The sequence below is a fragment of the Peromyscus maniculatus genome, chromosome 2 (genome assembly GCF_049852395.1).
Source record: "Peromyscus maniculatus bairdii isolate BWxNUB_F1_BW_parent chromosome 2, HU_Pman_BW_mat_3.1, whole genome shotgun sequence".
NCBI classification, from domain to species: Eukaryota; Metazoa; Chordata; class Mammalia; order Rodentia; family Cricetidae; genus Peromyscus; species Peromyscus maniculatus.
The window spans coordinates 128078326-128089071 of record NC_134853.1 but is presented as its reverse complement, the minus strand read 5'-3'; the positions used below and the strand labels follow the sequence as shown (position 1 = coordinate 128089071).

General features: G+C 51.2%; 1 protein-coding gene across 3 annotated transcripts in view; it reads right to left on the bottom strand.

Moving 5' to 3' along the window:
- Positions 1-1465: 1465 nt before the first annotated feature.
- The window catches only part of Yipf1 (Yip1 domain family member 1), a 33093-nt gene continuing 23812 nt past the window's right edge, over positions 1466-10746 (bottom strand). For all 3 annotated transcript variants that reach the window (XM_042271558.2, XM_042271559.2, XM_076564658.1), the window contains 2 exons: positions 7824-7940; positions 1466-1688 (listed from right to left, as the gene is read on the bottom strand). In XM_042271558.2, the coding sequence (XP_042127492.1) occupies positions 7851-7940 (90 nt within the window). In that variant the 3' untranslated portion in view covers positions 1466-1688; positions 7824-7850. The remainder of the gene's footprint in view (positions 1689-7823; positions 7941-10746) is intronic.

Sequence of the window (10746 nt, the reverse complement as noted above, 5' to 3'; positions counted from 1 at the left end):
CCACAGCCACATGGTAACATATAGATTAATAGGAATGGGTTAATTTAAGTTATAAGAGCTAGCTAGCAAGAAGCTGAAGCCATAGGCCATACAGTTTATAATTAATATAAGCCTCTGAGTGGTTATTTTATAAGTGGCTGCAGACTGCGGCTAGGAGAGATTTATCCGGACCTTGGGGCCGGCACTGGGCCAGAGAAACTTCCGTGTCTACAATCACCGAAGAACCTGCTGGTCCAGGTCAAGACTTAAGTTCTTGAACTCATTTTGTGTGTCGCTTTCCTTCATTTAATCCACCAGCACTCACTAAGCAAGGAGTAGAGCCAGGCACTGTGCTGGGTGCTTCTGTCCGGTACACAAGCCTTAACATTAGCCACCCTGCCCTCACCAGTATTCAGCCAGTGCACCCGGAAGAACTGGCCACTAGCATTCAGCTTACAAGCTGTGTGATGAGAAGCAGATGTTAAGATACCGGTTAAGATACCACGAGCCACGTGGTAACTTATAGATTAATAGGAATGGGTTAATTTAAGATGTAAGATCTAGACAGCAAGAAGCCTGAGCCATTAGGCCAAACAATTTAAATAATAAAAGCATCTGTGTGTTTGAGTCTAAGGGCCACGGGAGCCGGGCAGGAACAGGATAACTTCAGCTACATGCTGTTCTTAGGCACTGGACTAAGACAAGAAGTAGAGGTCTAAGGAACTGAAACTGGGGGCCCCCGAGAGATGCTCAGTGGTTAAGAGCACTAGCTACTCTTCCAGAGGACCTGGGTTCAATTCCCATCACTCACATGGGGGCTCACAACTGTGTGTAACTCCAGTTCCAGGGGACCCGACACCCTCTTCTGACCTGTGAGAGCACCAGGCACACACTTTGTGCACAGACATCTATACAGGGAAGGCTCATACACAGGAAATTTAAAACACTTTTTAAAGAAACTGAAACTTACCTGCATGCATACCCCTATGGCGCCCAATCATATTGTTTTCTGTTCTTATGGTGCCCCTGCTTATGGTGGACTCTACCTTCAAACCCCTTTATGACTCTGCTTAAAGTGGATTCTAGTATCAACTTTCAGCTGGGCGCATGGGACACATCTGTAATCACATGGGAGGCTGCAGCAAGAAGATTAGAGGTTTAAGGCTAGCCTGGGCTACACAGCAAGGTGCTGTCTCAAAAATATAAAATAAAACAAAAATCCATTTGTCTTACTAGATGATGTCTAAATGCTGATTTCTGTGAGGATTTCCCCCAGGTAAGAGGTGTGCCCTCTCTATACATCATTATGGGGTTAGGAGAGGGACTGGGGGTCCAGGTCTTCCTCTGTTGCCCAGACTTGCCTCCAACTCCTGGACTCAGTGGTCCCCACCTCAGCCTTCCCGTGCCCACCCCACTCCCTCACCCTTCGGTCCCAATGATCACAGTGATGATCAGCACGTGGGAAGGAAGAGCTGAAAGACACACGTCAAACACCACTGCATTTTATTTCCAGGGTTGGACTCTCAGGGCCTCGCAGACACCAGGCAAGATTCTATCATGTGACTGACACCCCCAAACCAACACTTAATTCTTGTTAAACAGGGACGAGGCTTCAAGGCCACAGCAGGTCCCCGCTGACGTTGCCCATCCTGCTTTCTGGCGGCGGACGTTGTGTCCAGAAGAGCCACACACCACCAAACGTGAGAGAACTGAAAAAAAAAAAAAAAAAGTGAGGTTCAAGATAAAGATCCCAGGAGCTAAGCAGCAGCAAGGATCTTCAACTTCAGTATCAGGACCGCCCGCCACCCCCACCCCACAGATCCTGAACTTGGCCCTGAGTTCTGCACTCGATGCGGAGATCACTGCCGGAGAAAGACACCATTGAGGAGCCATGGGTCAGTCATGGAGAGACTTGAGACCTGAGATGAAGGCCAGCTAGCATCCCGGGGCCTCCAATCTACCTCAAAGAAAGACAACAAGGGAGAAAATTGAGAAAGCAACAGCCCAAGGACTGGAAAGAGATTTTCCCGGGCAGGGCACTGCTGACGTGTCTGGTGTGGGAGGGACAGGTTACGGTGTGGGTGATGGGGTGCAACCACGCAGGCTGGAGGACATGCCCAAGGGGGATTCATGGAGGGTGAACCTGAGAGGGGTCAGAAGTGGAGGTGAATATGACCAAATGTATACAATTCTCAAGGTATTAATTAAAATAGTATGTTTTAATTTATTTTCAAGAGAGGGTCTCCCTATGTAGCCCTGGCTGACCTGGAACCTGCTATGTAGACCAGGCTGGCCTTGAACTCACAGAGATCTGCCTATATCCACACCCCCGCCCCCAAGTGCTTGGATTAAAGGCACACCCAACTTTTTTTTTTAAAATGGTTTCAGGGAACTTGCATCACAAAGTCAAAGCTGATTTCATAATAAAAGTATTAATGTGTAGAAACCCGGGGAATGGTTTGTACCTTTAACTTATGAAATAAGCACTCATGGGCCAGCAAGATGGCTCAGAGGACAAAGGAACTTGTTGCCTTTATCAGTTCCATTCCTGGAACCCACATGGTAGAAAGAGAGAGACAGCTCCCTCAGGATGTCCTCTGGCCTCCCACACGTGTGCCATGACACATACACCCACACCACACACACACACATTCAAAAAGAAAGTCAGTGCTTGTGACATGAGAGACTCAAGATGGCAGCTTATAAACAATCCATGTGTCCAATCAGGAGGATTCTAGTTACAAAGGCCTCACCAGAAACCCTCTGCTCATCTATTATTAAAGCGCTCGTCACGCTGCCGTGTGACTGGCTGCTGGCTGCTCTCCTCTGGACACACATCCATGTCACTGCCCGTGGGAAGGCGCCTCAGCCCGGATGTGGTCTTCCATACAATCCCACAAGCCAGAGCAGACCTTCCCAGGGGCTTGCCACAGGAGAAACAGCCCCGCCACTCGGGTAACAAGAAAGGATGGCGGCAGTCAGTGACTTTTTCTGGGGCAGCTTCCCTGCTTACCGGTAATTAGAGGCTCCCCTCGGATCCCAGTGCTCCCGGGAGAGAAGAGGTTAATGTTCTCAGAAGAACCCATTCCACGCTAAGCTGTCCTCACGCACAGATTTATGCAGGGAAGGTTATTGTTGAGACTTGAAGTCATTTTTCTCCGGTGAAAGCTAGGAGCCCAGAGCTTACAGCAGAAGGCACAGCCAGCTCATAAATCTGCAGTGCCCGGGCCTCTGGACGGCCCCTCTTATTGGCAAAGCGATGGATGCCCTGCCACGGAGACGGCAAAGAAGCCGTTCATCACTATCTCATTTGGAGACTTGACGCGGGAATGGAGCTAGCCCAGCTCACAGATCTGTGCATGGCCCGGAGGTGCCAGCTCTGTGTAGGCCAGGCTGGGGAGTCACTTCCTGGACCCCGCACCAACTCTCTGGAGGACCACAGGGCCAGGGTTAGTGTGTCTAGCTCCTTTGCTGTGAAATGTAGAAAGAGCCCTGAAGTCTCTGCTCTGGAGTCAGTCAACAGAGCCCTCGCGAGCTTGATCTCGGGTAATGTAGGCCAAGCACACAGGCAAAGGATCCCTGGGCTCTCTCTGTCCCCCTCTAGCTGACTCAAGAGTTTCTCATTCTGAGAGATGTGTACCTCTGGGGCATCACTGTGTCACACTGAAGAGCCCAGACTGTCCCCTTTCCCAAGCCACGGGGTGTGGACTACTCCTCCAGAAGTGAGTAACCGGCTGCTGTACTCACCTTCAGAACACAGTCCAAACACCAAGACCGTCCTGTGAAGCCTGGGTCATCCCCCTGTGCCCTACAGGGCTCAGCTGACCGCCCACCTCAGTAACGACCCTCTCACACCATGCTGTGTGACCTGTTAGGCTGGATCAGCCCATCAGACTGAGGATCCTTGAGGCAGAGACAAGAGCTGGCTTTCTAAGTCTCACAGAACCTCCTCGGTGAGTACGTGAGTCGTAATGAAGACTTGACTCAGCACAGAAACCATCGTCCTTGTATGCCTTCATCCTCACAAGCGCTGGCTCGCCCTCCCAACATGCACCAGTCGCCTGTGCTGTTCAAGCCAGCCAGGCCAAGCCCCACAGAGGCCAAGTCACCTAAGATTCTGTCCAACCCCTGAGAACTTTGGCTTAAGGAAGGGACCTGCCCTGCCAAGACCTTCTTCATTAACATTGGAAGAGTCCGTCTGCAGGATCACCTGAGTGAGTGACGATTAAGTCATGATGTAAACAAGCCACTGTGTGTTCATGCTAAAGTAAGAGGCTCCACACCAACCCACTGAAGAGTGGGAAGAAAATACTAGAACTTCTATGTATGTTTCTTCAAAGACTTCAGTTTCGACAGTTACCATAGAGCTTGACAACAGTCTGGGCAAATACTTAAAGCATACACCATGGGTTTGCACTGGGTAAAGAATGGAAGACAGCCTCAATAATGGTTGTCTCGTGACTTTGTCTACCCTCCTCCCCCGCTTCAGCATGGGCTAGACCTGTGGCCTGCTCCCAACAACAAAAGGAAACAAGGAAAAGACATACTTCCAGGTCTATGCTGCGTACGACAGCCACTTCCGTCTGGCTAGCAGACTCTTATTGACCCCTTGTGTGTTTCTGGCTTTGACGGAGTATGCAATCATATGACAAGGATCCGAGGGTGGCCAGCCTCCAGCCAACAGCCCGCAAGGCCACCTCGTTCTCACCAGCCCACGAGGAACTGAACCCTGCCAACAATTCTGGGAGTCAAGAGTTCTTCCCCAAGTCTGGCTTCTGGATCAGCCCAGGTCCAGCCTGCACATGGCCACAGCCATGTAAGAGGACCTGGAGGTGAGGGAGAAGCTGTGCCCAGATTCCCCAGCACACAGAAACTGGGGAGGTGGGGAGGGGGAGGCAGAAACAGGTAACTGACACAGGACACAGACTTGCCATGAGCCATACATGTAGTTAAGAAGCAGGTACTTCAGACTACAGCTCTCTAGACCAGACAAGAGGGCACCACAAAAATTCTGAATGGCAGCAGTGTGGCCCCCAGGTTTCAGATGTAGAAAGAACATCATCTCTAAAAACTGGGGGGGATAGGCAAACTCAGAAGCTGGCTCTCCAAGACCTGGGTTCAAGTTCCAGTTCTGCCTCTCAGCAGTGGATGACCACAATCAACCCACACGTGTTCACCCTCCTCATCTATCCAATCACGGACAAGTCTGGTAAGAGATGCCAATGAGACAGTGACTTGGAAGGGGGTCTGTAAAACAGACCGGGACAGGTGTGGGGTCTGTAAAGCAGACCAGGACAGGTGTGGGGTCTGTAAAGCAGACCGGGACAGGTGTGGGGTCTGTAAAACAGACCGGGACAGGTGTGGGGTCTGTAAAACAGACCGGGACAGGTGTGGGGTCTGTAAAACAGACCGGGACAGGTGTGTGCTGGTTTGCCACCAAACTGGGGTGGCTGTGAGCAAGGAACTGTACTCTCTGGTCTTAGCTTCATTCACACAGATGAGGACAGGAACCATCCTCCTCTGGCCTTCGAGTCTAAACTGCATATTCCTGAGAAGAAAGGAAGGCCTCAGCTAGGGAGCCGTTCCCAGGCCACTGGAGGCACCTTTAGCCATCACATCTTGTTAACTTGAAGGGCTTACAACTGGAATTCGTCAATGAGAAAGAAAATCCCCACACATTTTATGAAAGGGAGATAAAGTATCAATGGGGATCACCAAATTTCAATATAAATTACCAGCCAGGGGGACGGTGGCTTTCATTTCAGGGGTTTATAAACTGTCGCTAAGCTCCACCACGACCTCCGCAGATAGGCCGTGTCGTCCTCACCTTACACATAAGTTACCTATGGCTCAAAGGCACCTCGGAAGCATGAGGTAGGAAGAAGCCTCCATTCGAACTCTATCTGACGGCTAGCCCGCTGGTCACTGCACAGACCCTTTGTCCTGGGAGTCAGCAGCTCAGGCAGACAGGAACTGACGCACAGCAGTCTTTACAGAACAGAGTAAAGGTTCCTGGCCCACAGTGAGGCCAAATGTGCTCGCTCTACGAACATTTACTGAGCACTTGCTGTATACCAGGTTATGTGGTGGAAAAGGAAATCCACCCTTGTTCTCAAGGAGCCGATTCTAATCAGGGAGTCACACTGGTCCACAGAGGGCAAATGATGGCTGAATGATTGAACGCGTTAGAGGACAGGCAGACGGACACACGGACAGTCAGTGTTCTGAGCACAAAAGTATCCATAATATAAAGAGTGACAGGATCACCAGGTAAGTGACATCTGTGGGAAGGGAGGAATGTTCTAGACAATGAAATTGCAAGTGTGGATGCATTCCAGCAACAGCAATGACCAGATGTTCAGCGTGGGAAAACCCAGGACCTGTGAAGAGACACCAACGTGAGAGACTCCCATGCTCCTGCCAGCCCTGAGAGGCCTTGGGTGGTTCCCAGACGAAGCGCACCTTTGCTTCCGCCTGTGAGCTGAGGAGAGAGGCCGAAGGGCGGCAGGGGCATCTAGGTGAGTCTGGTCACGACAGACGGCACTGTGCCGTGGTCAGTACCACCGCGGGCGCCACACAAAGACGCTTCCCCTATCCTGAATGAAGCAGGAGGCATTTACAGTGTCAGAAGGTGCCAGTCACCATGTGACGTGGTGGAAGGCTGTGTGGGGCCGCAGGAGACCGAGGCAGCAATAGTTTTGTTTTACGACCTGATCTTCTCTTTTTGATATCTTTCAAATGTTCCTCTTGACTAAAGGTTTAATTTCTTTCATAACGTAAGTACGTAAATGCCATTGATCACACATTCATCTCTGTCTCTCTAGGAGAGGAGAGGAAAAAAAAAGTGGGAGATCTTCCACCTTGTTTTGTCATCTGGAAGAAGATAACACAGTGTTGGATAGGAAAGTCACTGAAGTGTGGAGAAGCCCAACCAACTTCGAAAACTCAAGAAACAGACAAAAACGTTAAGGGTCGATCCTCAGCCATCCTTACCCATTCACTAATGTGTGTTACTCTGTAAAACTCAAATATAGGTGGAGACCCAGATGCTTGGCATGAGAAATAGCATCCTAACTAATTATTGCCCTTCCCTGCCAAAGCTCACCATGGAGTGTATAGGATAACGGACTTGCTTAGCTTGTACAAGGCTCTGGGTTCAATCCTCACCCAGAGGGAAGTGGGGGAAGGCATCCTGGGTATGGTGGCACACAGCTGTAATGCCAGCATTTGAAAACCAGAGGCAGCAGGATGAGGAGCAAGAGTTCAAGGTCATCCTTGGCTATGCAGTGAATTGGAGGCTAACCTGGGCTACATGGGAACTTGTCAACCAAAAAAGGCTCAGCCTTGGTCCACTAAGGAGGAAGAAGAGGAAGCAAAGACTGTGTTATGACGCTGGATCTTTTCCTTGCACTCTAACCCACTCAGCTAACATCCATGGAGGGAGAACCTCAGAGGCCCTGAAGAAATGAAGCAGAAAAGTTCAGAAGCCTTTAGAGACTCCAGGAGGTCATTCAAGAGATCGGAACACGGGTTTCAGAGGCCAGCCTGAGAAGCCACAGAGATACAGAAAAATCACAAGGACAGTTAAGAAATGAAGAACCCTCCTGTGCCACTGGAAAATACACAGGAAGTAGAGAAGGTAAGTATAATGACAGCAGACTCCATTGCCCGGGATCTAAGAGCCCACGCTTGCCAGCTCTGCAGGGAGACAGGACATGGACTTCAAAATGCAATCTTCAACAACAGAAACACACCCACATGAAGGTGTGCAGCAAGACACAGGGTCTAGCCTCCTGTCCTTCATGCTAACACAGAGCTGATGCCCCTGCCCATTTGTAACGTACCACACGCGATGAAAACTGCATTCTCTGTTAGCTGGATTTGACTGTTACGACTGTCTGGTTGGGAGTGGCTGTGGTCGTTGGGAGATGATCCATCTCTGGGGCGTCAAAGAAGTAAGCCTGCCGGAAAAGAGAGACAGCAGGGAGCCAGGTGAGTGTTCTTCCAGGAGCCACATTAACAGTCTTCGGGGTCCCCCCCATCACATCTGTCATTACACCAAACTGCAGCCACCAGTCTGTCTGTATGTCTATCTCGCTCAACCTTTTAAAGCTTAGTTCGCGTTCACTGTGTGCGCTATGTTGTACTCCTGAATCTTTCCAACGACCCTGAGGGGCTGTTACAATGATCCTCACCTGACAGGTGCAGGTACCGAGGCTCACAGAGACGTGGACCATCAGTAGGGCATGGAGGAGCAGCGGAGCCAGACTCACAGCACTGCTCACCTGGCTCCAAAGCTCACCTTTGCAACTACTGTGTCTGTGTCCCCCTGCGTCTCATCGGGATTGGCATGATAGTGAGTGGCCAGAGGCTTAGGAGCTGGCTGTTGCTGAACCAGCTGGTTGACTCTCTGCAGGGACCTTGAAAAGAAAGGGCTGGGCACGCTTCACTCCCTAGTACTTGGAAATGAAGAGTGTGAGGAGTGCTTCCACTCACCACCCGGGTTAGCGGTCAGGAATCGGGAGGTGGTGGGAGAGAGAAGGCAGCAAAGATCGTCCCTCCTGCTTGAGGTCCGAGGACGCTAGTGTTAGCCCCGAAAAACAGCCATCTTGTTAGCCTTGAGCTCCCCTTCAAAGGGAAGGTGAAACTGTTACTAGACCAAGCACTACCGGAGGCTCAGGATGCCCTTGGCATTGGTGGCTCAGGAAGGTGCAAAGAACTCTTTCCAGCAGCTCTGCCCTTATCAAGCCAGAAGAGGGCGCTAACACAACATGCGCCGGTTTCCCAGACTGCTCCAGCCTTGACACTATTAACAGATCTCTTCCTGTTTCTCTTTGCCTTATCCCATATACTCCTCCTAGCTTATCACATCCCCAGGGCAAACCTACTTTTAAAGGCTTTTCTTATAGCTGTTTTCTGGCACAAAGAGAGGAAATTCCTCTGTGTGGGGGACATGAGTGAGTCAGAGGCCAGGGTACCCATGCTATCCTGGGCTCCTCAGGACCTCTTCCGGGAGCACTGAGTAGGTCAGCAAGGGAAGGAAAGATTTCTTCCGGCCGCTGGAGGAAACTCTCCTCAGGACTATCTGAGCCTCAGAGCCGGATGGCCCAGGTCTCTCACCTGCACTGGCCACTGTCACTGTGGCTCTAGAACGGCCTCTCCCCACCTCTTCAGTTTTATCTGTAAAAAGATTGATAAGATGGAGCCGGGCGGTGGTGGCGCACGCCTTTAATCCCAGCACTCAGGAGGCAGAGGCAGGCGGATCTCTGTGAGTTCGAGGCCAGCCTGGGCTACCAAGTGAGTCCCAGGAAAGGCACAAAGCTACACTGAGAAACCCTGTCTCGAGAGAAAAAAAAAAAAAAAGATTGATAAGATGGTCTCTAAAAGGCACTCTCTTCTAGTCTCTACACGGCCTGTGATCTGGCAGCGTCTGTGCCCAGTCCGGCCCATCCTGAGGCACTGTGGGCCAGGAGAATCCGGTCTCTCTGAGGGCAGCAGTGCTCATTCAAACGTAGGCTTGTCTGACTCTCGAAAACCCCACTGAGGACCCACCCTCTGGATGCTTCCTCCGCTGTCCCCGCCAGGTGTGTGTGGAGATCACTTTCAAGACAAGTCCTGGGGGAGCCTCAGCAGGTGTGGGGCTGCCACACACATCACTGCACTCAGACAAAAACACCAGCCCGGGTTTCCCAAGGGAGAGTGAGAAGGCCAGGCTAGGCTGTCTGGTTCAGCTGGCACCCCTCAGCCCAAGTGACTCCAGCCAACTCCTGCTCCCACTTTCAATAATTATGATGTCTTCTGATTACATGAATAGATAGAGTTTTCTTTCTCTCCTTTTCTGTGTATGTGTGTCTGTGTGCATGTTCACCTGTATGCGGTGTGTAGGGACACGTGAACATGTGTGTGCAGGTCAGAGCCCAAGCTCAAGTTTATTCCTCCGGCACTCTCCTCCTCCCCTTTCAAAAACACACAAGGTCTCTCACTAATTTAGAACTCAATAAGTAGGCTCAGCTGCCTGACAGTGAGCCTCGGGGACCCACCTGTCTCCATTTCCCCCAGGTCTGGGATCCCACGCGTGCACCACACCCAGCTCTTTTTAAATGGGTTCTGGGGACTGATCTGGGTCCTCTGGGAGCACTTTGTCAACCCAGCCACCCTCCCAGCAGCTCCTTGTTCATAAGTCAGGGTCTTGCTGCAGACCTCCGAATGGCATAGAGCTCACTCTGAAGCCCAGGCAGGCCACACGCTGGTGGCCCTCTTTTGGCCTCAGCCTCCCAGGTACTGGGATGACAGGTGTGAGTCACCAGACCAGGCTAACTTGTCATAATTCTCATGCTGCATATCTCATCCAGTCCTCCCAACCAGGCAGACAGTGCAATTATGTGCATGATCAGCCCCTTCACCTACGGGAAGAGAAAGGAGTCCAGAGTAGGGAAATGACCAAAGCCGGGGTGGGTGAGCAGGACTGGATCCCTGGCTTCCTCTCTTCTGATGACCCCTCCCCCAGAAGAGAGAAGCCATGTCCAACACAGGGCCCTGGCTCAACCTCTGACCACTGAGGGCTCCCTCCCTCTGTCCAGAACACAGCAACTTCACCAGAAGGGCCCTTCTCCTGGTGGACACCTCTGCCCATAGCCCAAGGTGCCTGGATCAGGAGACTTTTCAGAGCTGAGTAGAATGTGCCTTCCTCCTACCTTAGCCGAGTATATGATATGAAAAGTTCAGGCCACAGATGGCCCAGGGAGAGGACCAACCAAGGCCAGGGGC